Below are 27,977 nucleotides of genomic sequence, written 5' to 3'. Positions count from 1 at the left end.
TTAACTGGTACAACAACCTGACTAATAGCCTCCCCCCACAAAACTACTACCATGAGACACCCATCAGGACATCCTCTTGGAGAAAATATCAAATGTGTCTGGGGCACGACCAAAAGAGGAGCGACCCCAAGGTAAATCTGGGTCACCTTCCCAGAGCAAACTCTCCCCTGAGAGCTTTCCTTCCCTAACCAGCTCTAGCCGCTCTTGTTGCAGCTTGATTTTAGCACGCTCCAAATCCTGTTTAAATTCCAATTCCTTTTCGTACTTTACCCGATCATACTCTAGCTGTAACAGAAGCAGTTCTTTCTTCTGTTCAAAAAGAAGACTACTAGGGCTAACAGATGGAGCGGTCATTGTAATGAAACGGGAGACGGCGAGTCCTCAGCAGAGGCTGCCCCAGTGGTAACTTCAAGAATACATCAGATGTATTCTTATTCTATTCTCCATCAGATTGGCCTTCAATATCAACCTAACACAATTTTTTTTAGATGTTTATCACTAATTTCTCATTTCAATCTTGTAGTGTTCAGCAATCTTCAACAGCTGTTCTTTAGTACATAATTCTAACAGTTCTTCTTATGGAAAGCGAATTAACTCGTCTACGTAAGACGCCATAGTCACAAGAAAATACAACAACAAAAAATCTTGCTCTTCCCCTCTGCTGAGCACACCAGACAAGACCACAAGAGAAATGACAATCACACTGGGCACCACAGAAGAGAGATGAGATATATACAGTTGAAGTCGGAAGTTTACATACACTTAGGTTGGAGTCATTAAAACTCGTTTTTCAACCACTCCACACATTTCTTGTTAACAAACTAGTTTTGGCAAGTCGGTTAGGACATCTACTTTGCATGACACAAGTCATTTTTCCAACAATTGTTTACAGACAAATTATTTCACTTATTCACTGTATCACAATTCCAGTGGGTAAGAAGTTCACATACACTAAGTTGACTGTGCTTTTAAACAGCTTGGAATATTCCAGAAAATGATGTAATGGCCTAAGAAGCTTCTGATAGGCTAATTGACATCATTTGAGTCAATTGGAGGTGTACCTGTGGATATATTTCAAGGCCTACCGTCAAACTCAGTGCCTCTTTGCTTGACATCATGAGAAAATCCAAATAAATCAGCCAAGATCTAAGAAAAAAAATTGTGGACCTCCAGAAGTCTGGAGGAATGGGCCAAAATTCACCCAACTTATTGTGGTAAGCTTGTGGAAGGCTACCCGAAACGTTTGACCGAAGTAAAAAACAATTAAAGGCAATGCTACCAAATACTAATTGAGTGTATGTAAACTTTTGACCCACTGGAAATGTGATGAAATAATAAATAAAATCTGAAATAAATAATTCGCTCTACTATTATTCTGACATTTCATATTCCTAAAATAAAGTGGTGATCCTAACTGACCTAAAACAGGGATTTTTACAGGGATTAAATGTCAGGAATTGTGAAAAACTGAGTTTAAATGTATTTGGCTAAGGTGTATGTAAACTTTCGACTTCAACTGTATATGGAGCTTCCCCAAAACCTACAATAACTCAACCCTAGTCTTCGTGCGGATTTACGGTGGGTAATTACGCACTGTAGCCCGCTGGCAAGGGAAAAAAACACCCAGCACGCTGGCAGATTCCCCCAAGCCACTGATGTGCCCCCGAGACAACTGCTCAGTCCACGGACACCACACAAAAATAACAAACAAAATGTACCAATGTACAAACCAATGTACTCTCTCCAACGCAGCACACAACGAACTATCGACCGCAGTGGCAAGTTTACCAAACAGGCAACCAATACTGGGCCTACCAATCATTGCAACTCAAAATCTGTAACAAAAGATTCAAACAAAGCACCTACAGAGTTTTCAAACATGAACTCCACGGTTTCTCCCAAACACAATACCTTCAAGATCCCGTACGAGCCTCCGCTTGTCACGAACCGGCTCGAAGTTCGTAACAAAAAGGGAGACAACGTGGAGATGAGGAATAACAAAATATATTTATATATGTAGTACAGTGTATGTAGTACAGTGGCCTGGCTCTTTTTCATTCTAACTTTCCTCCTTGACTTGGCCCATACAGCTGGTTGGCCTGCATAAGTCAGGCATTGTACCTTCTACACACTGGTTTACAGAAGTAGATTTCAAGATTGTTATGCAATGCACTGGGTTAGTGAAGAATACAAATAAAGCTATGGTACTGATTAGTAATTGCTTCATGTACCAAATTCCGAGAGATTCTGCCGCAGTCTCAGGGCACAGTTTGAGAGGGAATGTTGTGATTCATTTCTCATGTCTCTCTTACAAGTGACATCAGTAAGGGATCATAGCTTTCATCTGGTCAGTCCATGTCTGTTCTGTACACTCTGTTGTCACGAACCGGCTCAAAGTTCGTATCAAAAAGGGAGAACGTGGAGATAACAAAATATATTTATTATTTGAAGTAAACTAAATACAATTAACAATGGTGTGTGTGTGTGTAGTCATCAGTAGTGTGTTTGCGTGCATAAATGTGATAATGAGGGGTGTTGAAAGGTGCCAAAGCAAACAAACAAAATGGCCACAACCAAACTCTATCAGTGGAGAGTCTCCTCAAGGAATGGGGAACGTAGACGTATTTATGCCGTGTGGGAGGTGTTTTAAACTCTCCATTGATAGAGTTTAAAACAGACATGGACTGACCAGGTGCAAGCTATGATCCCTTATTGATGTCACTTGTTAAATCCACTTCAATCGGTGTAGATGAAGGGGAGGAGACAGGTTAAAGAAGGATGTTTAAGGCTTGAGATGTGGATTGTGTATGTGTGCCATTCAGGGGGTGAATGGGCAAGACAAAAAATTTGAACGGGGTAGGGTAGTAACTGCCAGGCACACCGTGTGTATCAACAATGGCCCACCACTCATAGAACATCCAGCCAACATGACACAACTGTGGGAAGCATTGGAGTCAACATGGGCCAGAATCCCTGTGGAACACCTTGTCCATACCCTGACGAATTGAGGCTGTTCTGAAGGCGAAAGGGGATGCAACTCATTATTAGTACACTATGTACATACAGACACACTTTATGAATAAATAAATACATATAGGTTATGATATTATGCTTCATGTATCAGATGAATACTGAAGAAATTATTCACTTCATGATACTGTTGAACACTCACTGTCCAGGTAACCCCTTGGTGTGAAACTCTTGCTCATTTAAACACCTCCTCCAGATGAGTTTGATGCCTACATCATTGTGTCCTTGTCAACGCCACCCTAGTTCTGTCTATTGGAGAGACTGTAGATGAAGTGACAGATTCTGGTGTCCTGGGGACCACCCCCACCCTCTCCTGCCCTCTGCTGGGGGAGGATGCTCTGGTGCAGGTCAGTATAACACCCACCCTACACATGCCTATGAAGGGTCCTGAACATGCTCCTTATGTTCTGGAGGGAATACAATGCTGATGGTGAAAGTGATATAAAGCTGAAGGGAGATTAAGTGCATGGGAGATGTAATATTGCTGTTGAAGTGATGAGTCTTCATGTCTCTTCTCTGACAGAATGATGGAGAGAGCTTAAACACATCTGATCTCAGCATTATACACAGACATAGACACCCTGGCCAGGCCCCTTCCCCAGCCCTGTGTAAACTGTGAATTTTCTTGTGCAGGTGTATCCTGATGGGATTCGTCACATCTGTGCTGATAAGCGTGTGGAAGACTCCAGGGAAGAAGACCATTATTCGCTGTGCAGTCAACCAGAGGCAGGTGGTCATTGCTCTGACTGGAGGAGAGCTGGTTTACTTTGAGATGGACCCGGTGAGTAGTGAACCTTCATCCCCTGGGTGTTTTATTTAGTCAGCCAGGTACTGTCTTTTAGTTTGACCCTGTTTTTATCATCTTTTTCAGGATATCCAGAAGAATCTCCTGCTCAGGGAAAAGTTAATATTTCTTCGGACCGTAGATGTTTGATAACCTTCCACCTTTCTCTCTCCTCTCTCTCCCCCTCCCCAGTCTGGCCAGCTGAATGAGTACACAGAAAGGAAGGAGATGTCCGCTGATGTGGTGTGTATGAGCTTAGCCAACGTCCCGCCTGGCGAGCAGCGCTCCCGTTTCCTGGCTGTGGGGCTGGTCGACAACACAGTCCGCATCATCTCTTTGGATCCCTCGGTATGACTCTTCTCAGGCTACAGTATTTCATTCCCTCTCTCTTTGAAAGCCAAACTCATCCAGAGCTCAGTTGCTCTGCTGCGGTTTCCAATCAATCACAATTTAAGTCGAGTGGTGTGGGGGGGTTCCAAAAGCCATATTGTTGATTTTGCCCTCTTTAGTAGGTGTTTGTACAATCTCTCTAAACTGTATGTAGCCCTAACCCTGCTGTGTTTGTCTGGTGCAGAACTGTCTTCAGCCCCTCAGTATGCAGGCCCTGCCAGCCCAGCCTGAGTCTCTGTGTATAGTGGAGATGGGAGGAGTAGAGAAGGAAGATGAGCTAGGAGCGAAGGGCACTGTTGGTTTCCTCTACCTCAACATCGGACTGCAGGTAAGCTATCTGTCCTGTGATGTCTTGAGGCAGGGTTTGAAGAGAGGGATGTTATGCTGTAGCTCTTGAAGTGATGAGTTTCTCTTGTCTCTTCACTGACTAAATAATAATGGAGAATGTTAAAAAGCCTCTGTCAACATACATACATACATACATACATACATACATACATACATACATACATACATACATACACTGTGTGACTGCCTGTTTAATTCTGGCACTGTATTACTTGATAGTCTGTGCTCTATTAGAACACATTCTAGAGGTAACATGTCTTTCCTAAGAACGGTGTGTTGCTCAGGACTGTGTTGGACCCAGTGACTGGAGACTTGTCTGATACTCGTACTCGATACCTGGGGTCGCGACCTGTGACGCTCTTCCGGGTCAGGATGCAGGGACAGGAAGCTGTAAGTGGAATGCGGTTTTGTTGGTGTGATTTTCAGGGGTTGGGAGCTGAAACATAACATTGTATTAATATCCTTTCTGATAGGGGTGTAACAGTTCACCAAACCCATGGTTCGGTATGTTTTGGGGTCACGTTTCAGTACAGTGGGAAAATGTAAATGCCATTCACAGTGTTCCTTGCATTTCTGTTGTGACCGAATTGTTATGTTGAGCCTCATGACTCCACTTTGTTGCTGCGTTTGTAACCGTGTAGGAATTGACTAGTTGTGAAGTCATAAATACCAGATGGATGCATTCATGTGATTTTGAACTTGCTGAGAAACACTGATTGACTAATTGGCAACAAGCTGTCAACCATAAACTAAAAGTGCAGCTATCACGCTTGCAAACAAATTATAGTTAAAAAAAACACATCAATAGATTGCTTTTTATAAAATAATGTTTTGTTGCATTTAACTGTCGAATGCTGTTATCAAGGCCATTTCCTTAGTAGATGATGTGGGAGAAGTAGGTTCTCAGGATGATGAATGAGTTTCCCACTAGTAATTAAGTGGATTCCATTCAAGTGGATTCTTTCCAGTCGTGTGTGTGTATACATGGTAAATTCACACTTGGTTACGAACCCACCATGCCACTGCCTCCTTCAGTGGCAGATGCGCACTTGTGACTCATAAAGGGGCCATATCTGTAGCATAGTACATCTCCCACTCCGGGCTAATGTGATGGGCTGTCACTGTTAAGGAAGCCCAACACAGGGAGCATTGGCCATTTTCATTGAAGTCTTTGGTTTGCTTATATAGAGCGGGTACTAGCTGTTTGCTGAAATGGATGCATTAGGGAAGTTCGTAACGTGGCTCGAGCACTTTCACGAGGTGCCAAAATCCCCTATTCTCAAACACAGAGAATAGGCGCATATCCACGGCTATAAACCAAAGACTATAAATATAGCCTACCTATCGCTCTTGTAGTTTCTTTGGCCCAGTTAGAATCAGCTGCTTGAATGCAGAGGGGAGACGATGTGTTTCTTTGTGTTTGTCTTCCTCCAGTTTACTGGGGTGATGTCTGTAAATGTGTCTACATATTTGAGGTTTTGGCACCTGCGTAGGCTATTCTCGTTGAGTGGCGACATACTGTTAACGTTTTATCCACAACTCTGTCCATCGCCGTTGTAATCTACTAGGAAGTCAAACTGTTCCCAAACTGGAGATTTAAACGATGATGGAGGATCCTCCTGGTTTATCCACCCCATCACTGCGCCTCACAAAAGGACAGTTTGAAATGTGCCAGTTAGAATTTGAATTTTGATTACAATTGGCACATAGGCTCCAGCCAGCTATGCCTCAACAGGCACAGCCTACAATGCAGTGTTTATTTATGTATTAATTCAGGTTCACAGTGCGGACCACACCGAGATCCCCATACCGTTAGGTACGAATACGTGTACAGTTACATCCTTACTCTCCGGCCATATATCCCCTCTATCTCCTCTAGGTGTTGGCCATGTCTAGCCGCTCCTGGCTGAGTTACTCTTACCAGTCCCGCTTCCACCTGACGCCCCTGTCCTATGAGACTCTGGAGTACGCCTCAGGCTTCGCCTCTGAACAGTGTCCTGAGGACATTGTGGCCATCTCCACCAACACCCTGAGGTAGACAGACACACTCATACTCACTAAAAACCTAAATTCCATTTGCATTCATCCATAATGAGGATGTCTTCATTGGCAAGATTTGAAGACAGGGAAGTTATGCTGTTGAAATTAGTCTTCATGTCCCTTCTGACAAACCAATGGAGAGAGCGTAAACATCTCTGATCTCAGCATTTACAGAGATCACATATCGTTTTGTCATTCCCCCTGAAGCATAGTAATTCTCAATTATAGCACTGATATTTAACTTATGAGGGATATGTCCCATTACTTTTTCTCAAGTTATTCATGTTCCCGTTATGCCATTAATATCTTGTGATACTGCCTTTGTCTCCTCTTAGGATTCTGGCCTTGGAGAAGCTGGGTGCCGTTTTCAACCAGGTGGCCTTCCCCCTGTAGTACACACCTCGCAAGTTTGTCATCCACCCAGAGACCAACAACTTGATCCTCATAGAGCCTGATCACAATGCCTACACAGAGGCCACCAAGGCCCAGCGTAAGCAGCAAATGGCAGAGGTAGGGTTCTGACCAACAGGGTTCGATGGACTGAGAGGGTGGGAACAGGGTGACTTTGACTGAGGCTACATGTTGTACACCCAGGCTTTGTAGCTTGTGTAGGCTGATATTATGAAAGTGGTGTTATAAGATACGTAGGGCTGGCACAATTACTGTGTAACCGACGGTTATGGATGAAGACTGTAAAATAACCGTTCTAACTGTTTTTGTGCGGTTGAGTCCTGTTTCTGCTGTAACATGGACTACAGTAACGTGGACTCTTTGTTGCGCCTTGCTGAAACAAGCAAGGTCTTGTAGCAAACAAGTCTTTGGTTGCCTAGACAACGCCCCCATGCCTGCAGTATATGCAGTCAATAGCGGAGTAGAGGAGAAAATGTGCACCTTTAAACAAAAGATATACAGTACCAGTCAAAAGTTTGGACACATCTACTCATTCAAGGGTTTTTCTTTATTTTTACTATTTTCTACATTGTAGAATAATAGTAAAAACATCAAAGCACCATCACACCACCTCCTCCATGCTTCACGGTGGGAACCACACATGCGGAGATCATCCGTTCAGCTACTCTGCGTCTCACAAAGACATGGCGGTTGGAACCAAAAATCTCAAATTTGGACTCATCCGACCAAAGGACAGATTTCCACCAGTCTAATGTTCATTCCTTGTGTTTCTTGGCCCAAGCAAGTCTCTTCTTCTTATTGGTGTCCTTTAGTAGTGGTTTCTTTGCAGCAATTCGACCATGAAGGCCTGATTCAACCAGTCTCCTCTGAAGTCTGTTTTGCTTGAACTCTGAAGCATTTATTTTGGCTGCAATTTGAGGCTGGTAACTCCAATGAACTTATCCACTGCAGCAGAGGTAACTCTGGGTCTTTCTTTCCTGTGGCGGTCCTCATGAGAGCCAGTTTCATCATAGCGCTTGATGATTTTTGCGACCGCACCTGAAGTAACTTTCAAAGTTCTTGAAATGTTCCATATTGACTGACCATGTCTTAAAGTAATGATGGACTGTCGTTTCTCTTTTCTTATTTGAGCTGTTCTTGCCATAATATGGACTTGGTCTTTTACCAGATAGGGCTATCTTCTGTATACCACCCCTACCTTGTCACAACACAACTGATTGTCTTAAATGCATTAAGAAGGTAAGAAATTCCACAAATTAACTTTTAACAAGGCACACCTGTTATTTGAAATGCATTCCAGGTGACTACCTCCATGAAGCTGGTTGAGAGAATGAGAAGTTTGCAAAGCTGTCATAGTTTGTAATCAGAACTGTCATTCAGGGCAGGGTATGAGAGGGATGTCATGCTGTTGTAATGAGTCCTCATGTCTCTTCTCAGACTAAATAATAATGGAGATAGTTTAAATACCTCTGATCACTGCATTATACACAGAGGCCACAGAAATTGACATGGGGAATCAGACTGATGGGAAATACTTTGGTTACACATGCTGATCTGTCTGTTCTGTCCCTCCAGTGTGACTGTGTGTCGGTTTGCCAGTGGAGGTGATGACTGGTGGGGGTGGCCCGGGACATGATCCTTAACCCCCGCTCTGTGGGAGGTGGTTTCATCTATACCTATCGGCTGGGAGGGGGAGGGGACAAGCTGGAGTTTATGCACAAGGTGAGTGACAGAAGATATGACTAATCCAGTGGTTTCTGGCTCTGGCTGGTTGACCACAGCTGTGTGCACAGGAATTCTCCAGCTGTTATTTCAGAAAGGTCATAATTGTGCTGAGAGAGTCAGAGTACTATCATACTTGCCACCACCCCCTCCCCTTTACCCAACTCCCAGAGGGACAATGGTTACTTTGTTGAACCCTTTTCCAGTCATATCAGTATTCTACACTTTATTAATAGAATCAGAAACTTGACGCTTTCACATATGACCCTGTCTTTTAAAGATTACGTTTAATTCACATGTCAATGACGAATAAACACTGTTGTTGAGATGGTACATTAATAGGGATATGCATCTTTCCCTTCCAAGACTATTGGATACATATCTAGATATATGGGCTTCGATACAATATAAGAATAATACGTTTTAGTTTGAAACGAGTGCGATACGAGAGAAGATTTGTTGCGTAAACACATTAATTTTCCATTCTAAATTCAAATCTGCTGCTGATGGAGCTCATGGGCTGTGTGTGTAAGTGATGTATGTCTTTGGTGTATGTACTATGTAGGCACCTTAGCTGAGCCATAAAGGAGACTAGGCATCTATCACCTCATTATCAGATTAGGTGGGGCAATGTAGCCTATTTTGGGGGGGGGGGGGGTTGCCCCCCACTTTGGTTCTGAAATCACCATCATCCGCTAACTAACTTGTGCTAGTAATGTATCAATATTTATTGTTTACAAATTAGCTATGGCATAAGCCCTATTCGCATGGGACTAGTATTACTAAAGTATTACTATCTCTTCTGTGTGTGTGTGTGTGTGTGTGTGTGTGTGTGTGTGTGTGTGTGTGAGATATACACACACAACCATTCAAACGTTTGGGGTCACATAGAAATGTCCTTGGTTTTGAAAGAAAAGCACTTTTTTGTCCATTTTAAAATAACATCAAATTGATCAGAAATACAGCGTAGACATTGTTAATGTTGTAAATGACTATTGTAGCTGGAAACGGCTGATTTTATTTTTATGGAATATCTACCTAGACGTACAGAGGCTCATTATCAGCAACCATCACTCCTGTGTTCCAATGGCACGTTGTGTTAGCTAATCCAAGTTTATCATTTCAAAAGGCTAATTGATCATTAGAAAACTCTTTTGCAATTGTTAGGACAGCTGAAAACAGTTGTTCTGATTAGAGAAGCAATAAAACTGGCCTTCTTTAGATTAGTTGAGTATCTGGAGCATCAACATTTGTGGGTTCGATTACAGGCTCAAAATGGCCAGAAACAAAGACCTTTCTTTTGAAACTCGTCAGTCTATACTTGTTCTGACAAATGAATGCTAATCCATGTGAGAAATTGCCAAGAAACTGAAGATCTCGTACAACACTGTGTACTACTCCCTTCACAGAACAGCGCAAACTGTCTCTAACCAGAATATAAAGGAGTAGGAAGCCCCGGTCCTCAACTGGAAGCTTCATTAAATAGTACCCGCAAAACACCAGTCTCAACGTCAACAGTGAAGAGCCGACTCCGGGATGCTGGCCTTCCAGGCAGAGTTGCAAAGAAAAAGCCATATCTTAGAGTGGCCAATAAAAATAAAAGATTAAGATGGGAAAAAGAACAGACACTGGACAGAGGAACTCTGCCTGGAAGGCCAGCATCCTGGAGTCGCCTCTTCACTGTTGACGTTGAGACTGGTGTTTTGCGGGTACTATTTAATGAAGCTGCCAGTTGAGGACTTGTGAGGCGTCTGTTTCTCAAACTAGACACTCTAATGTACTTGTTCTCTTGATCAGTTGTGCACCGGGGCCTCTCACTTTTTTTTTTTGTTAGCAGCGACGCTATTATTGTGTAACTCCGGTAGGGTAACATCTGAAAAATAGTGCACATGTTAGTGTGTACTAGTGCTCGACCAGTCGGCGAAAGCCAACATCACCCACGACAGAGAACGGTTGATTGTCAAGGGCAATGAATTCCATTATCTTGGCGTTAATGGATTTCACCTTAGTTGTCTCGCTGAAATGTTGTTACTCTTTCAAATGACTGCTCAACTTGTTGACTGCTCGATCCACACAGCAGACATTGTGGGTTAGAAAAGCTGTGTTGCACGTGTTGCGCTAACTTTTACGTGGCGTCATTAAGCCTACGTTATATAGGTATGCACATCAGCTTTGACATCGGTTTTGCACATCGACGTTAAACTAGACATCGGGCTGATGTTGGCATTTTTAGCTAATATCGGCCGATTCTGATATATCGTGCATCCCTAATATGAGCACAACTTTGGATTTCACCCCATCTCAAAATCGAATGGTTTTGACCGTTAGGTAGTTTTTATGGAGTGATCTTCTCCTTTCACTTTGGCCATGCAGTGCTCCTCACAAAAGTGATTGCTGTGATTGCTAAACTCAAGCACCCAGCCATGCAATCCCCATAGACAAACACTGGTAGTAGATTGGCCCGTACTTAAGAGCTCAGTGACTTTCAAAGTGGCACCGCCATAAGATGCCACCTTTCCAACAAGTCAGTTTGTCAAATTTCTGCCCTGCTAGAGCTGCCCCGGTAAATATTAGGTGCTGTTCTTGTGACGTGGAAATGTCTAGGGGCAACAACGGCTGTGCCGCGAAGTGGTAGGCCATTCAAGTTAATAGAACGGGATCGCGGAATGCTGTAGCGCGTAAAAGTTCTATCCTCGGTTGCAACACTCAATACTGAGTTCCAAACTGCCTCTGGAAGAAATATCAACACAAGGACTATTCGTCTGGAGCTTGATGAAATGGGTTTCCATGGCCGAGCAGCCGCACGCACACAAGCCTAAGATCACTATGCGCAATGCCAAAGTGTCGGCTGGAGTGGTGTAAAGCTCGCCACCATTGGACTCTGGAGCAGAGGAAATGTGTTCTCTGGAGTGATGAATCACGCTTCAACATTTGGCAGTCCGACGGATGACTCTGGGTTTGGCAGATGCCAGGAGAAAGCTACCTGCCCGAATGCACAGTGCCAACTGTAAAGTTTGGTGGAGGAGGAATAATGGTCTGGAGCTGTTTTTTCATTGTTCGGGCTAGGCCCCTTACTTCCAGTGAAGGGAAATCTTTACGCTACAGCATACAATGACATTCTAGACGATCCTGTGCTTCCAACTTTGTGGCAACAGTTTGGGGAAGGCCCGACCTTACTAATGCCCCTGTGGCTGATTGGAAGCAAGTCCCCGTAGCAATGTTCCAACATCTAGTGAAAAGCCTTCCCAGATGAGTGGAGGCTGTTTTAGCAGCAAAGGGGGGACCAACTCCATATTAATGCCCATGATTTTGGAGTGAGATGTTCGAGGAGCAGGTGTCCATATCCTTTTGGCTATGTAGTGTATCTTATACATTTATAACAGGGACTGATACGTATTGGTGGGTTGTTACATCCCTATAAATGAATGTTGTTTTGACAGACTCCAGTGGAGAACGTTTCTCTGGCCATCGCTCCGTTCCAGGGCCGTGTGCTGGTGGGCGTTGGCAAACTGCTGCGCATCTACGACCTGGGCAAGAAGAAGCTGCTGCGCAAGTGTGAGAACAAGGTAAGACGGGGAGACTGACGTCTCTTTCTCACACACACACACCTCAGTCCTGAGTTCTTCACCTCCAGTGTTGGCTCAGTTGAAAGTTAGATGCAAAAAAAATGTTTTATGTGTATATATAGGGGGAGGGAGAGAGGGACTCTACTGTGTTTTGATTTTATCCCTGGTATGTTTTTGGTTTCACACTCAATTACCAATAGATCCTGAAGTTTGCTATTCTTACATGTTACAATGTTGACAAAGAGGAAGTGTCTGCTGGAAGACTAACCTAAATACTAACTTTAGGTTAAGGTCTCAAAGTAATCAAGGTAACCACTTGAATTATTAGTGATTGGGAAGATGATTGCTTTGTAAGAATCTCCTTTCAAAAGCAAAGAGGGCAAGGATAAAAGGCCACCTTATTATGCATTGTACCAGAGGACATTTTACCATGGTCAACCTCTTGTTTAGGTTCCACACCTTTCAAATAAAATCCATATGGCAGTAGTAGGTCAGTTGATGACTGATATTTAGTTGTTTAATGATGTCATCTGTCTCGTTTCCAGCATGTCCCCAACCTGGTGACTGGCATCCACACCATCGGTCAGCAGGTCATAGTGACTGACGTACAGTCTGTTCTGGGTGCGCTACAAGCGTAGCGAGAATCAGCTGATCATCTCTGCCGACAACACCCATCCTCGCTGGGTCACCACCGCCTGCCTGCTGGACTACGACACCATGGCTTCAGCTGACAAGTTTGGCAACATCAGCATTGTATGTGGTCGCTCTTTATTGTTCCTTTCTGACAATGATGTTGGGTGTTATACTGTTTTGTACCTTTTCTGTAGACGCCTCACATTAACAGTTTGATCCAGTTGATGATATTTCAATGATGCCACAAACATATTGAAGGCTTTTATTGCGGGAGATGATAGTACTTACACTTTGTACCTTCTTAGGTGCGTTTGCCCCCCAACTCCAGTGACGACGTGGATGAGGACCCAACTGGGAACCAGGCGTTGTGGGATAGGGGTCTGCTGAACGGAGCCTCTCAGAAGGTATAGTCTTTCTGTTCCCCTGTCACAGCATCACAGCTCTGTAAAGACAGGATCTCAGGGGAACTCTGCTTTTGTCTTATTAAGAACTCTGTCTGTTTGTCTCTCTGGATCAGAGTTTGTCTTGGTGGTGTTGTGGTTTGCCTCATCCCAGACCCGGCCTATAACGGACCTGCTGTTTAACATGCTGTTTTCCATTAGCTGTTTATTGGAAGCAACTGTTTTTATGAGTAACTTTTTTTTTAGGTAGTCAGTGGGAAATTCCCTCCACTTTGACTTATTATGGGCAAGTGGTAAAAGGGGTGCATGTAAGCAGTGTTTTCTGGGTGGGGAGTGTGAAGTGAGTAAGAATGTTTCTGTAATGGCCATGTCTGTCTGACCCTGTACCATGTCTCTTGTTCTGTGTCAGGCTGAAGTGATCATGAACTACCACATCGGGGAGACTGTGCTGTCACTGCAGAAGACCACACTGATACCCGGCGGCTCAGAGTCTCTGGTCTACACAACACTGTCTGGAGGCGTCGGCATCCTGGTGCCCTTCACTTCCCATGAGGTACCTGACACACACACACACACACACACACATTCATTAACCTCTCTAGGGTACGTGAGACGGTAGCGTCCCACCTCTTCAACAGCCAGTGAAACTGCAGGGTGCCAAATTCAAAACAACAGAAATCCCATAATTAAAATTCCTCAAACATACATGCATTTTACACCATTTTAAAGATACACTTGTTGTAAATCCAGCCACAGTGTCCGATTTCAAAAAGGCTTTACAACGAAAGCAAACCAAACGATTATGTTAGGTGAGTGCCTATTCACAGAATAACACAGCCATTTTTCCAGCCAAAGAGAGGATTCACAAAAAGCAGAAATATAGATCAAATTAATCACTCTGTTAAAAGATTTTATCAAGGTTTAAGATAAATGATTAAATAATTCTACCCGGAAACTTAACCATTAGGATTAGAGGTTATGTAGCATGGACAAGGAGTAATTAAAGCTGATAAACTTAAGTCCAAATAGGTTGGACTGGGAAGAGAGGAATGTATGTGTGTGCCGAAAGAAAACAAAGAGGAGCCTTAACCTATGTTTGAACCGACCCAGCTATAACTCTGGGGAGATAAGATAGGGAAACCTGGAGGGGCTCTCCCTGTCCTATCTGGGGGGGACTGGAACTGTCAGCTGAGTGGTAATAAACTGTGGTGAGACTCCAGGAGAAAAAGAGAGAATCCAAATGTTAGTGTGTATGTATGTGCGTAGGTTAAGAGAAGGTTATAAAAGGAACGTCTTTGTATATGTACAGGAGAGCTCTCGCAAATAAACTTGGATTTGATCAATTGTGAGCTGGGAATTCTGTCTGTTTCATTTAAAACCAGAACTTTACAACCTCTGAGGTGCAGACCGATTTAAGATAATTGAAATTTATGAACATTGATTACAAAATTCTATAACACTAACCTTTGATGATCTTCATCAGATGACACTCATAGGACTTCATGTTACACAATACATATATGTTTTGTTCGGTAAAGTTCATATTTATATCCAAAAATCTGAGTTTATATTGGCGCGTTACGTTCAGAAGTTCAAAAACATCCTTTGATTTTGCAGAGAGCCACATCAATTTACAGGAATACTCATAATAAACATTGCTAAAAGATACCACTGTTATGCATGGAATTTTAGATGCACTTCTCCTTAATGCAACCGCTGTGTCAGATTTCCAAAAATCTTTACGGAAAAAGCAAACAATGCAATAATCTGAGTCGGTGCTCAGAGCCCAATCAAGACACAAATATATCCGCCATATTTTGCAGTCAACAGAAGTCAGAAATAACATTATAAACATTCACTTACCTTTGATGATCTTTATCAGAATGCACTCCCAGGAATCCCAGTTCCACAATAAATGTTTGTTTTGTTCGATAATGTCCATCATTTATGTCCAAATTCCTCCTTGTTGTTCTAGCGTTCAGTACACTTTCCAAACTCACGACGCGCGGGCAAGTCCAGCGGAAAGTACGGACGAAAAGTTTTTAAAAGTTATATTACAGTCCGTAAAAACATGACAAACGAAGTATTGAATCAATCTTTAGGATGTTTTTAACATAATTCTTCAATAATGTTCCAACCGGAGAATTCCTTTGTCTTCAGAAAAGCAAATGGAACAGGAGCTACCTCTCATGTGAACGCGCATGGTCAGCTCGTGGCTGCTGGCAGACCTCTGACTCATTCCCCTCTCCTTCGGCCCCACTTCACAGTAGAAGCATCAGACAAGGTTCTAAAGACTGACATCTAGTGGAAGCCTTAGGAAGTGCAACATTACCAATATCCCACTGTATCTTCAATAGGAGCTGAGTTGAAAATCGACCAACCTCAGATTTCCCACTTCCTGGTTGGATTTTTTCTCAGGTTTTTGCCTGCCATATGAGTTCTGTTATACTCACAGACATCATTCAAACAGTTTTAGAAACTTCAGAGTGTTTTCTATCCAAATCTACTAATAATATGCATATTCTAGCTTTTATGGCTTTGTAGCAGGCCGTTTACTCTGGGCATGCTTTTCATCCGGACGTGAAAATACTGCCCCCGACCCCAAAGAAGTTAAAGACCTAAAGTACACATCATCTGTATTGAGAACTGTCTTCATTGGCAGAACTTGAAAACAGGGGAGTTATGTTCATAGAATAAGGAATTAGAATACTAGAATGTACATGAACCTTCTTATGATGGGATCTAGGTCAGGGAGTTGGTCAACCATGGTTTGCCAGTGCTGTGATAAGATATTGTGTAAAATAATGAATTTGATGAATTTATCAGCACCGTATGTTTGTTAGCTAGCTAGCCAGACAGTTTGAGGAATGTTTCCATACATTTTTCTAATTAACTGCCAACATATTCCATTCAAACAATAAATTCAATCCACAGCCTGGCTGAAATCAGTTGATGATGGGACTTCGACAAGTTGTAATGCAACAAGTACTGATATTGTACCATATAATGGTACCCACAGCTTTCCAAGACAGTAACACTTTTGACATTTGTAATTTGTTTACATATATTTTAGATGCTATTTGTATACATTTGTATCAAACCTTTATAAACTGTATTTATAATTATGACTATTTTAGGTTGACAATTCTATTACACAATTTCTGTTATCACATGCATTTTATTTTCCTTTTAGTAAAATCAGGATTTATGCCTCTACTGCCATTAATTCCTATTAGAGTGGTTTGGATTTGTCCCTGACCAATATGGCTGCCATTTTCATCCCATTCTGGAACTTTGAAGGTTGATGACATAGCCCCTCTAGTAATTTAATAGGCTATGGCTATGTTGTTGAAGTGATGTCATGTCTCTTCTCTGACAAACCAATGAAGAGAGCTTAAACATCTCTGATGTCAGCATATACACAGATCATCCCTCGTCTTTTTCTCATTCATTCCTGAACCATTTGACTTAATATAATGTATGTGAATGTTTTGATATATTGATGGCACTTATTAATCTATGGTGTGCCTCTTATCTGTCCTCAGGACCATGACTTCTTTCAGCACTTAGGGATGCACATGCGCTCAGAGTTCCCCCCTCTGTGTGGGAGGGACCACCTCAGCTTCCGCTCCTACTACTTCCCTGTAAAGGTGGGTACTAACTTATTTAAGATGACTTACTATTTCCATAGGATGGTGGGACAAAGAAAGCCACACATTATGCTCCCTGCTACTAATTCCTCAGCATGTAATTGGAATGTGTACAGAGGACACCACTATGTTTACAAATGGTGTCTGGTACCAAATCCACTGGGTGAAATGTTATGCCAAGAACCAACTGTTGTGTGTGTGTGTGTGTGTGGGGGGCTCTTTCCAAGTCCAGTACATTTGGCAAGATCATTAGACATGCTGTGAATTAAGTCTGTGTCGAACATGATAGCAGAAATAAATCAGAAGCCTTGTTCTTTGGCCATCCAGACAGTCTGCCAACTGTATCTGATCTTCTTCCTCTGTCCTGTCTATCTGTGTGTCTGCAGAATGTGATAGATGGAGATCTGTGTGAGCAGTTCAGCTCCATGGACCCCCACAAGCAGAAGAGTGTTGCTGAAGAGCTGGACCGTACACCACCTGAGGTCTCAAAGAAGCTGGAGGACATCCGCACACGTTATGCCTTCTAGAACCCTCGTGTTCTGTACATGCACAAATACACTCACACATACAAACTGTAATTTACAACAACTGACATGTTGAGACTGTGCTGCGTGGTGGAAATCAGCAGCACACCTGTTCCGCTGTGTTAACATGAAGAGGAGGTGGGAGCTGACGAGAAGTCGGCAGAACAAATTTCTCGAAGTCTTCATCTGTAGGTGCTCAGATTTGTCCTTTGGGCCCTGATTTGTTTGTTAGGCCTATAAATACTATAATACTAATAATAATCTATGGTGAATATTTACCCTGTGGTTTTCACTCATAGGATGCCATTTAAACCTAGCTGGATTCTTTAGAATGTATCATGTGTATATCATCAGTGCTATCGACGCATACCGGAGCATTGATTGGGTTTTAATGGCCTAGTAAACCCTTTGATATAATTAGGTCAACTGTTTTTGAAACGATCCATTTTGACTCTTTTTGCTGTAATTGAGTGCCACAAATGAAAAGGACTTTGTTTTCTTTTTGATGTCAATTTTAATCCTAAAAAGATTTTGGATTCTCAAACAGCTCTTTTTTTATGGGCTTAAAAGGTATATTCCTTGCTGGACAAATTGTCCACATCTATTGTACAAAATTACAGGATTGTGTACAATAGCAAGTAATACAGCTGGATGGTGAACCTTTTTCCCCTTAATAGTCCTGTAAACTTCTAATAACAACCACAATCACCACACTAGATGAGACACCATTCCATATTAGTCATGGGAAAAGGGGAGCAGGCTATTTTGTAAATAAAGTACTGCCTTGTCTGTGTCACTATAGCTATGGTCCCATTAACTAGCCTAGTGTTTTTTTTATTCAATTCTTTTTAGAAAGTTTGCATAAAAAATGTGACAACCGCCTGCTAGGGTGTTTCCATTTAACTATCTTGTCCATAAAAACAGCTGGTCGTAATGTCACACAAAAAAATATACTTTCACAACCTACAGTAGCTAGGTTTCCATCCAATTGGCAAGATTTTCATGTGAATATTTTAAAATCCTCCATAATAATGTGCAGTTTCCCACCAAAGATGTTTCCATCAAATTGACTTGTTGCAGATAAAAGCCTGTGCATGATGGTGCACAAAAAAATACCTTTGCGATTAAATTCCCATGTCCCCCAAACATTTTTTAAATGGGATTCTATTGCATTTTCAACTACTGATGGTTTTCTCACAAAAAATGTTTACGTTATATAGCGAGTGTGCCCACTCTGGTCTATCTGAATGCATGGAATAGCCTTCATTTCTCAGAACAAGAATAGACTGACGAGTTCCAGGAAGTCTCTGTTTCTAGCCATTTTGAGCCTGTTATTGAACACACAAATGCTGATGCTCCAGATACTCAACTAGTCTAAAGAAGGCCAGGTTTATTGCTTCTTTAATCAGGACAACAGTTTTCAGCTGTGCTAACATAATTGCAAAAGAGTTTTCTAATGATCAATTAGCCTTTTAAAATGATAAACTTGGATTAGCTAACACAACGTGCCATTGGAACACAGTAGTGATGGTTGCTGATAATGGGCCTCTGTACGCCTATGTAGATATTCCATAAAACATCAGCCGTTTCCAGCTACAATAGTCATTTACAACATTAACAATGTCTACACTGTTTCTGATCAATTTGATGTAACTTTAATGGACAAATGGTGTCACTTAGAAATGGTGCATTTCTAAGTGACCCCAAACTTTTGAATGGTTGTGTGTGTGTATATATAATTGACCCCAAAGTTTTGAACAGTAGTGTGTATACTGTAGGCAGCAGCCTCTAATGCAGGGGTGGGCAAACTTTTTGGTTCGAGGGCCACATCGGGATTTTGAAATCCAAGAGGGCCCCATTTTTGTGGAGGACAAATTGTTAAAATCAATTTGCAGGGATGATACATTGATGTGGCTGGCTTCCGAGTTAAGCGGGCATTCTGTTAAGCAGTGCGGCTTGGCTGGGTCGTGTTTCAGAGGACACACGGCTCTCGAGCGTCACCTCTGCCGAGTCCGTACGGGAGTTGCAGCGATGGGACAAGACTAACTTAAAAAAATAAAAATAAAAATGTACCTTTATTTAACTAGGCAAGTCAGTTAAGAACAAATTCTTATTTATAATGACGGCCTACCCCGGACAACAGTGAGCCAATTGTGCGTCACCCTATGGGACTCCCAATCACGGCCAGATGTGATGCAGCCTGGATTCAAACCAGGGACAGCAGTGATGCCTCTTGCACTGAGATGCAGTGCCATAGACCGCTGCGCCACTCAGGAGCCCACTCGGGAACTACCAATTGGATACCATGATATTGGGGACAATAAAGGGGTAATGTCTCGCGGGCTGGATTGAAGTGCCCGGCGGGCCGGATATGGCCCGTGGGCTGTACTTTGCCCCCCCTTGCTCTATTGTGCAAGTGATGGCTATTTAACAGTCTGATGGCCTTGATATAGAAGCTGTTTTTCAGTCTCTCAGTTCCAGCTTTGATGCACATGTACTGACCTGGCATTGTGGATGATAGAGGGATGAACAGGCAGTGGCTCGGGTGGTTGTTGTCCTTGATGATCTTTTTGGCATTCCTGTGACATCGGATGCTGTAGGTGTCCTGGAGGGCTGGTCGTTTGTCCCCAGTGATGCGTTTGGCAGACCGCACCACCCTCTGGAGAGTCTTGTGGTTGCGGGCGGTGCAGTTGCCGTACCAGGCGGTGATACAGCCCAACAGGATGTTCTCAATTGTGCATTTGTAAAACTTTGAGGGTTTTAGGTGCCAAGCCAAATTTCTTCAGTCTCCTGAGGTTGAAGAGGCGCTGTCTTCACCACACTGTCTGTGTGGGTGGACCATTTCAGTTTGTCAGGGATGTGTACGCCGAGGAACTTGAAGCTTTCCACCTTCTCCACTGCGGTCCCGTCGATGTGAATAGGGGGGTGCTCCCTTTGCTGTTTCCTGAAGTCCACGATCATCTCGTTTTGTTGACGTTGAGTGAGAGGTTATATTCTTGGCACCACACTCCCAGAGCCCTCACCTCCTCCCTGTAGGCTGTCTGGTCATTGTTGGTAATCAAGCCTACTACTATCTGCAAACTCAATGATTGAGTTTAGACGTGTGTGGCCATGCAGTCATGGGTGAACAGGGAGTACAGGAGGGGGCTGAGCACGAGCCCCAGTGTTGAGGATTGGCGAAGTGGAGGTGTTGTTTTCTACCTTTGCCACCTAGGGGCGGCCCGTCAGGAAGTCCAGGACCCAGTTACACAGGGCGGGATTAAGACCCAGGGCCTCAAGCTTAATGATGAGCTTGGAGGGTACTATGGTGTTGAATGCTGAGCTATAGTCAATGAACAGCATTCTAACATAGGTATTCCTCTTGTTCAGATGGGACAGGGCAGTGTGCAGTGCGATGGCATCGTCTGTGGATTATAAGCAAATTGATGGCATCATAAACAGATTGAAGTGGGTCTAGGGTGACAGGTAAGGTAGAGGTGATCTTCACTGAAAGTTGATACATGTAGACTATTCATATATAGGATATGCGCAGCACTTTGCCTCAATTTATAGATTCAGTTATTGTTTTCTTGTTCAAACCACGAAAAACACCTGTCAAACTCAGGCATTTCTCTCAAACCATAGGGATGTATATTTGCACTGGACTAGTATTATCAGAGGACTCCCCCAGTAAAAGTAATCCCGTCCAAATACGGCTATAGTGGGAAGACTACATGTCACCTCGACTACAAGTTTACTTCAATATGATGGTTATTAAATAAATATTTGCGCATTAAAGCATCTCAACCGACATTTCTAGCATAATTCATTTTACCGACACAGACCTATTGTCATGAGGTCAGATAAAATGCAAATGTGAGAGCATGTGACTTAAAAAACATTTTTTAAACTTGATTATCAATGTGGGTGTTACTAAGGCAATTCGTCAATGTTGTGACGTGTATTATTAGGACATTCAAATATCATCTTTTATATTTCCAGATAAGGCACTGATGCCCAACAACTATACTGACATCGATTTAGCAGTGGGTTATGCTGAGTCACTTCTCCTTTTCATTTCAACGTGCCATTCAACAGCAGAACATTATACTATCATGCCATTGTTGAGGTTTGTGTTGTGCCATTCTTGAGGTTGGTGAGATTGCCAGGAACATACAATGCATTAAGAAAGTATTCAGACCCCATTACTTTTTCCAAATGTTATGTTCAAGTTTTATTTTAAAATAGATTTTTTTTAAATCCCTTAACAATCTACACACAATACCCCATAGTGACAAAGCAAAAACAGGTTTTTATACATTTTTTCAAATGTATAAAAATACATATCTCAAGTATTCAGAACCTTCACTGAGTACTTTGTTGATGCCCCTTAGGCAGCGATTACAGCCTTGATTCTTCTTGGGTATGACGCTACAAGATTAACACACTTGTATTTTGGGAGTTTCTCCCATTCTTCTCTGCAGATCCTCTCAAGCTCTGTCAGGTTGGATGGGGGAGCGTAATTGTACAGCTATTTTCAGGTCTCTCCAGAGATGTTCAAGTCCGGGCTCTGGCTGGGCCATTCACTGACATTCAGAGACTTGTCCCGAAGCCACTCCTGCGTTGTCTTGGCTGTGTGCTTATGGTTGTTGTCCTGTTGGAAGATGAAACTTCGCCACAGTCTGAGGCCCTGAGTGCTCTGGAGAAGATTTTCATGAAGAATCTCTGTATTTTGCTCCATTCATCTTTTCCTTGATCCTGACTAGTCTCCCTGCCGCTAAAAAACATGCCCACAGTATGATGCTGCCACCACCATGCTTCACCGTAGGGATAGTGCCAGGTTTCCTCCAGATGTGACACTTGGCATTCAGGCCAAAGAGTTGAATCTTAGTTTCATCAGACCAATCTTATTTCTCATGTTCTGAGAGTCCTTTAGGTGCCTTTTGGCAAACTCCAAGCGGGCTGTCTTTGAACCCACTCCTCAGTAAAAGGCACAGTCTGGCCACTCTACCATAACGGTCAGATTGGTGAAGTGCTGCAGAGATGGTTGTCCTTCTGGAAGGTTCTCCCAACTCCACAGAGGAACTCTGGAGCTCTGTCAGAGTGACCATCGGGTTCTTGGTCACCTCCCTGACCAAGGCCCTTCTCCCCCGATTGCTCAGTTTGGCCAGGCGGCCACCTCTAGGAAGAGTTTTAGTTGTTCCAAACGTATTCCATTTAAGAATGATGGAGGCCACTGTCTTCTTGGGGACCTTCAATGCTGCAGAAATGTTTTTGTACCCTTCACCAGATCTGTGCCATGTCATTGTGTACTCTCAAGATTATGTTAAAACATCATTTCTGCTGGCCAGGGAAAGACTTACCAAATATGCACAAATGCATGCATTTTTGGAAATAAAAAGTTGTACTTCATAAGCTGTCTCAGACATTTCTTCAGTTCAATAGGTTATAATATGTCTTCTTATTTACTTCAATGTGTTCTAAAGTAACTTAATTTTATTCAAACTTCCTGATGTTGTAACTGCAAGCAATAATTCAAACATTAGAAGACTAACTACACTACTGAGCACCAGGGTCGTTCCACTTAGACCCTGCCCCTATTTTGAGGGTGTAAGGATGCTGAAGGTGGACATTTCCATCACTGGAGAGTCATTGGTCTCCATCTTCTGGGACTTCCCTGATGTCAGTTAGTCTGGACTAGCAGATGATGTCAAGAGAATGTCTCTTGGCCCGCTGCCTGAAATCTCAAATGAGGGTGCATCTCAATTGTCTAAAGGGGCTTCCTCTCCTTGATTTTCATTGATCTTGATGTGAAAACATAAAATAAAACAATATTATGTATCCGATGTGTTTGCTTTCACCAGCATGTTTTCACACAGAGCAAATGATGGGAAGGAAACAAGGGGGTGATGATGCCACTTTAAGACTGTTAGCTACCCACTCCTACTAGTGTGATGATGACATTTATTAAATTCTAATTATGACTAGACTTTGATCTTACAGCTAACTAACGGATTATAATAATGAATGGACTTGGGTCAGAGGGCAAATTAATTTCAGCCAATAACTGAATATTCCTTAAACTGCAACATTCAGCTTTAGAAATTTGACTAAAACCAACTAACCACTCCTGAAGCCATTGAGGTACTGTATTATTTGCCAGATCTTGTCATTCCTGCCCAACTCACTACCGCGGGATAAAGGCCAAAGAATCCATAATGATCCACGTGTGTTTGAGGTGGGATAATTTGGTACCCTAACTGTACCATTTATTTCTGTATAGTTGTCTAATGTTAGTGGGGCAAATTACTTTGTTTTAATGTTACTCCTTAATCACTCTGATAAATAAAACAGTTTTTTAGTGTACTTTTAACAGAGCTGAGATTTACTTCGAAGTGCAAAGTGTAGCAATACAGATGACATCAGTTATTGATACAGACATGGTGGCGTAGCAGGAAGATTGGAATGCTGTGAACCAAGAGGTAGTGAGATCAAATCCCAGTTGAAGACATGTTGAATATGAATTACTGTATAAATTAACATGCACAATGTAATCATGTACAGTCGTGGACAAAAGTTTTGAGTGACACAAATATACATTTTCATAAAGTCTGCTGCCTCAGTTTGTATGATGGCAATTTGCATATACTCCAGAATGTTAAGAAGAGTGATCAGATGAATTGCAATTAATTGCAAAGTCCCTCTTTGCCATGCAAATGAACTGAATCCCCCAAAAACATTTCCACTGCATTTCAGCCCTGACACAAAAGGATCAGCTGACATCATGTCAGTGATTCTCTCGTTAACACAGGTGTGAGTGTTGACGAGGACAAGGCTGGAGATCACTCTGTCATGCTGATTGAGTTCGAATAACAGACTGGAAGCTTCAAAAGGAGGGTGGTGCTTGGAATCATTGTTCTTCCTCTGTCAACCATGGTTACCTGCAAGGAAACACGTGCCGTCATCATTGCTTTGCACAAAAAGGGCTTCACAGGAAAGGATATTGCTGCCAGTAAGATTTCACCTAAATCAACCATTTATCGGATCATCGAGAACTTCAAGGAGAGCAGTTAAATTGTTGTGAAGAAGGCTTCAGGGCGCACAAGAAAGTCCAGCAAGCGCCAGGACCGTCTCCTAAAGTTGATTCAGCAGCGGGATCGGGGCACCACCAGTACAGAGCTTGCTCAGGAATGGCAGCAGGCAGGTGTGAGTGTATGTGCATGCACAGTGAGGCGAAGACTTTTGGAGGATGGCCTGGTGTCAAGAAGGGCAGCAAAGAAGCCACTTCTCTCCAGGAAAAAGATCAGGGACAGACTGATATTCTGTAAAAGGTACAGGGATTGGACTGCTGAGGACTGGGGTAAAGTCATTTTCTCTGATGAATCCCCTTTCCGATTGTTTGGGGCATCCAGAAAAAAGCTTGTCCGGAGAAGACAAGGTGAGCGCTACCATCAGTCCTGTGTCATGCCAACAGTAAAGCATCCTGAGACCATTCATGTGTGGGGTTGCTTCTCAGCTAAGGGAGTGGGCTCACTCACAATTTTGCCTAAGAACACAGCCATGAATAAAGAATGGTACCAACACATCCTCTGAGAGCAACTTCTCCCAACCATCCAGTAACAGTTTGGTGACGAACATTGCCTTTTCCAGCATGATGGAGCACCTTGCCATAAGGCAAAAGTGATAACTAATTGGCTCGGGGAACAAAACATCGATATTTTGGGTCCATGGCCAAGAAACTCCCCAGACCTTAATCCCATTGAGAACTTGTGGTCAATCCTCAAGAGGCGGGTGGACAAACATAAACTCACAAATTCTGACAAACTCCAAGCATTGATTATGCAAGAATGGGCTGCCATCAGTAAGGATGTGGCCCAGAAGTTAATTGACAGCATGCCAGGGCGGATTGCAGAGGTCTTGAAAAAGAAAGGTCAACAACTGCAAATATTGACTCTTTGCATCAACTTCATGTATTTGTCAATAAAAGCCTTTGACACTTATGAAATGCTTGTAATTATACTTCAGTATTCCATAGTAACATCTGACAAAAATATCTAAAGACACTGAAGCAGCAAACTTAGTGAATATTAATATTTGTGTCATTCTCAATACTTTTGGCCACGACTGTACAGTGCATTCAGAAAGTATTAATAATTTTTCCACATTCTGTTATGTTACAGCCTTATTCTAAAATTGCTAAAATATTTGTTTATCCTCATCAATCTACACACAATACCCCATAATGACAAAGCGAAAAACAGGTTTTTACATATTTTTGCAAATGTATAAAAATAAAAACAAAACAGAAATACCTTATTTACATAAGTATTCAGACCCTTTGCTATGAGACTCGAAATTGAGCTCAGGTGCATCCTGTTTTCATTGATCATCCTTGATGTTTCTACAACTTGATCAGAGTCCACCTGTGGTAAATTCATTGTTTGGAAATGATTTGAAAAGGAACATACCTGTCTATAAAATGTCTCACAGTTGACAGTGCATGTCAGAGCAAAAACCAAACCATGAGGTCAAAGGAATTATCCGTAGAGCTCCGGACAGATTGTATCGAGGCACAGATCTGGGGAAAGGTACAAAAATGTTTCTGCAGCATCGAAGGTCCCGAAGAACACAGTGGCCTCCATCATTCTTAAATTGAATACGTTTGGAACAACCAAGACTCTTCCTAGAGCTGGCTGCCTGGCCAAACTGAGCAATTGGGGGAGAAGGGCCTTGGTCAAGGAGGTGACCAAGAACCCAATGGCCATTCTCATAGAGCCCCAGAGTTCCTCTGTGGAGATGGGAGAACCTTCCAGAAGGACAACCATCTCTGCAGCACTTCACCAATCTGGCCTTTATGGTATGGCTAGATGAAAGCCACTCCTCGGTAAAAGGCACATGACAGTCCACTTGAAGTTTGCCAAAAGGCACCTAAAGGACTCCGACCATGAGAAACAAGATTCTCTGGTATGATGAAACCAAAATTGAACTCTTTGGCCTGAATACCAAGCGTCACGTCTGGAGAAAACCTGGCACCATCCATACGGTGAAGCATGGTGGTGGCAGCATCATGCTTTGGGGATGTTTTTTAGTTGCAGGGCCTGGGAGACTATTCAGGATTGAGAGAAAGATGAACGGAGCAAAGTACAGAGAGATCCTTGACAAAAACCTGTTCTAGAGCACTTAGGAGCACAGACAATGACCCTAAGCACACAGCCTAGACAATGCAGGAGTGGCTTTGGGACAAGTCTCTGAATGTCCTTGAGTGGCCCAGCCAGAGCCCGGTCTTGAACCCAATTGAACATCTTTGGAGAGACCTGAAAATAGCTGTGCAGTGACGCTACCCATCCAACCTGACAGAGCTTGAGAGGATCTGCAGAGAAGAATGGGAGAAACTCCCCAAATACAAGTGTGTCATGCTTGTAGCGTCATACCCAAGAAGAATCAAGGCTGTAATCGCTGCCAAAGGTGCTTCAACAAAGTACCAAGTAAAGGCTCGGAATTCAAATATGTAAATTGGAAATGGAAAACATTGTATGTTAAAAGCTCTGTGTTTGTGTGTGTAACTAGTGTGTGTGTGTAACTGTGTGTGTGTAACTAGTGTGTGTGTGTGTGTGTAACTGTGTGTGTGTAACTAGATGCCAAAATAATAATTTATACTGGAATGAACATATCAGACAAATTGAGCAAACACATAATTTTAAATTGACTACATTTTTGCCTATGTTCTTTCCTACATTTCTTCATGTTAGAGCTAAGTTTGGAATGCTAGTAGATGCCCATAGACTTCCATTCATTGCATCAACGCTAGTTAGCATTGACTCGTGAGACAACCTCTAAATTCCTTCATACTGGACACATAGACATAAGAATTGTATCATCTGACTCTGGGGAAGTAGATGAATGGCATCATTGCCAAAATGGCAAAGTATCCCTTTAAGTTCAGGTAATACTTTGACTGAAAAGTTGAGTAAACAAACAAAGCTGTGGAACCAGTTACATAATAATATTTCAGTTGAAACAACTATTTTTTTTTAAAGACAGTGTATGCTTGCCACACAGATGACCTAGAGTTGTATTTATAAAGCCCTTTTACATCAGCAGTTGTCACAAAGTGCTTATACAGAAACCCAGCCTAATACTCCAAAGAGCAAGCAACGCAGATGAAGAAGCTCTGGGGCTAGTAAAAACTCCCGAGAAATGCGGGAACCTAGGATGAGAGAGAGAGAGAGAGAGAGAGAGAGATGCGAGACAGTGATGTGTGAATGTCATGCAATGATGTGATTGTGAATACATCGCATACATGCCTGGACCAGTGACTTTTGAGCACATGCTAAAAGTTGTAAACCTATATGGACACTAACGTGGAGTCCTGTCCTCACCTACAGTTATTAAACGCAAAGAATGTGTTTCAGAGGGCAGTCTGGTCAGGGATGAGAGAGCATTATTTCGGAGGTAGGTGCATTGGTTGGAAAGTGAAAGTAAAAACCCGTGACATCTGG

The 27,977-nt window shown here is 42.6% G+C and overlaps 1 protein-coding gene across 1 annotated transcript in view; it reads left to right on the top strand.

The window, feature by feature from the left end:
• Window positions 1–18,664, top strand: part of LOC111952725 (splicing factor 3B subunit 3) — a 43,834-nt gene extending 25,170 nt beyond the window's left edge. The window contains 18 exon segments of the mRNA XM_070435018.1: window positions 3,227–3,253; window positions 3,256–3,377; window positions 3,664–3,704; window positions 3,706–3,811; window positions 4,007–4,162; window positions 4,389–4,532; window positions 4,820–4,942; window positions 6,432–6,586; window positions 6,928–7,107; window positions 8,579–8,616; window positions 8,619–8,725; window positions 12,166–12,291; window positions 12,837–12,901; window positions 12,903–13,044; window positions 13,230–13,328; window positions 13,735–13,878; window positions 16,871–16,975; window positions 17,362–18,664. Coding sequence (XP_070291119.1) covers window positions 3,227–3,253; window positions 3,256–3,377; window positions 3,664–3,704; window positions 3,706–3,811; window positions 4,007–4,162; window positions 4,389–4,532; window positions 4,820–4,942; window positions 6,432–6,586; window positions 6,928–7,107; window positions 8,579–8,616; window positions 8,619–8,725; window positions 12,166–12,291; window positions 12,837–12,901; window positions 12,903–13,044; window positions 13,230–13,328; window positions 13,735–13,878; window positions 16,871–16,975; window positions 17,362–17,502 — 2,021 coding nt within the window. The 3' untranslated portion in view covers window positions 17,503–18,664.
• The last annotated feature ends 9,313 nt before the right edge of the window (window positions 18,665–27,977 follow it).

This window comes from Salvelinus sp. IW2-2015, linkage group LG26, assembly GCF_002910315.2.
Source record: "Salvelinus sp. IW2-2015 linkage group LG26, ASM291031v2, whole genome shotgun sequence".
In the NCBI taxonomy this organism is placed as follows: Eukaryota; Metazoa; Chordata; class Actinopteri; order Salmoniformes; family Salmonidae; genus Salvelinus; species Salvelinus sp. IW2-2015.
Note: the sequence above shows the minus strand (reverse complement) of the source record. Positions and strands in the feature narration are given on the sequence as shown.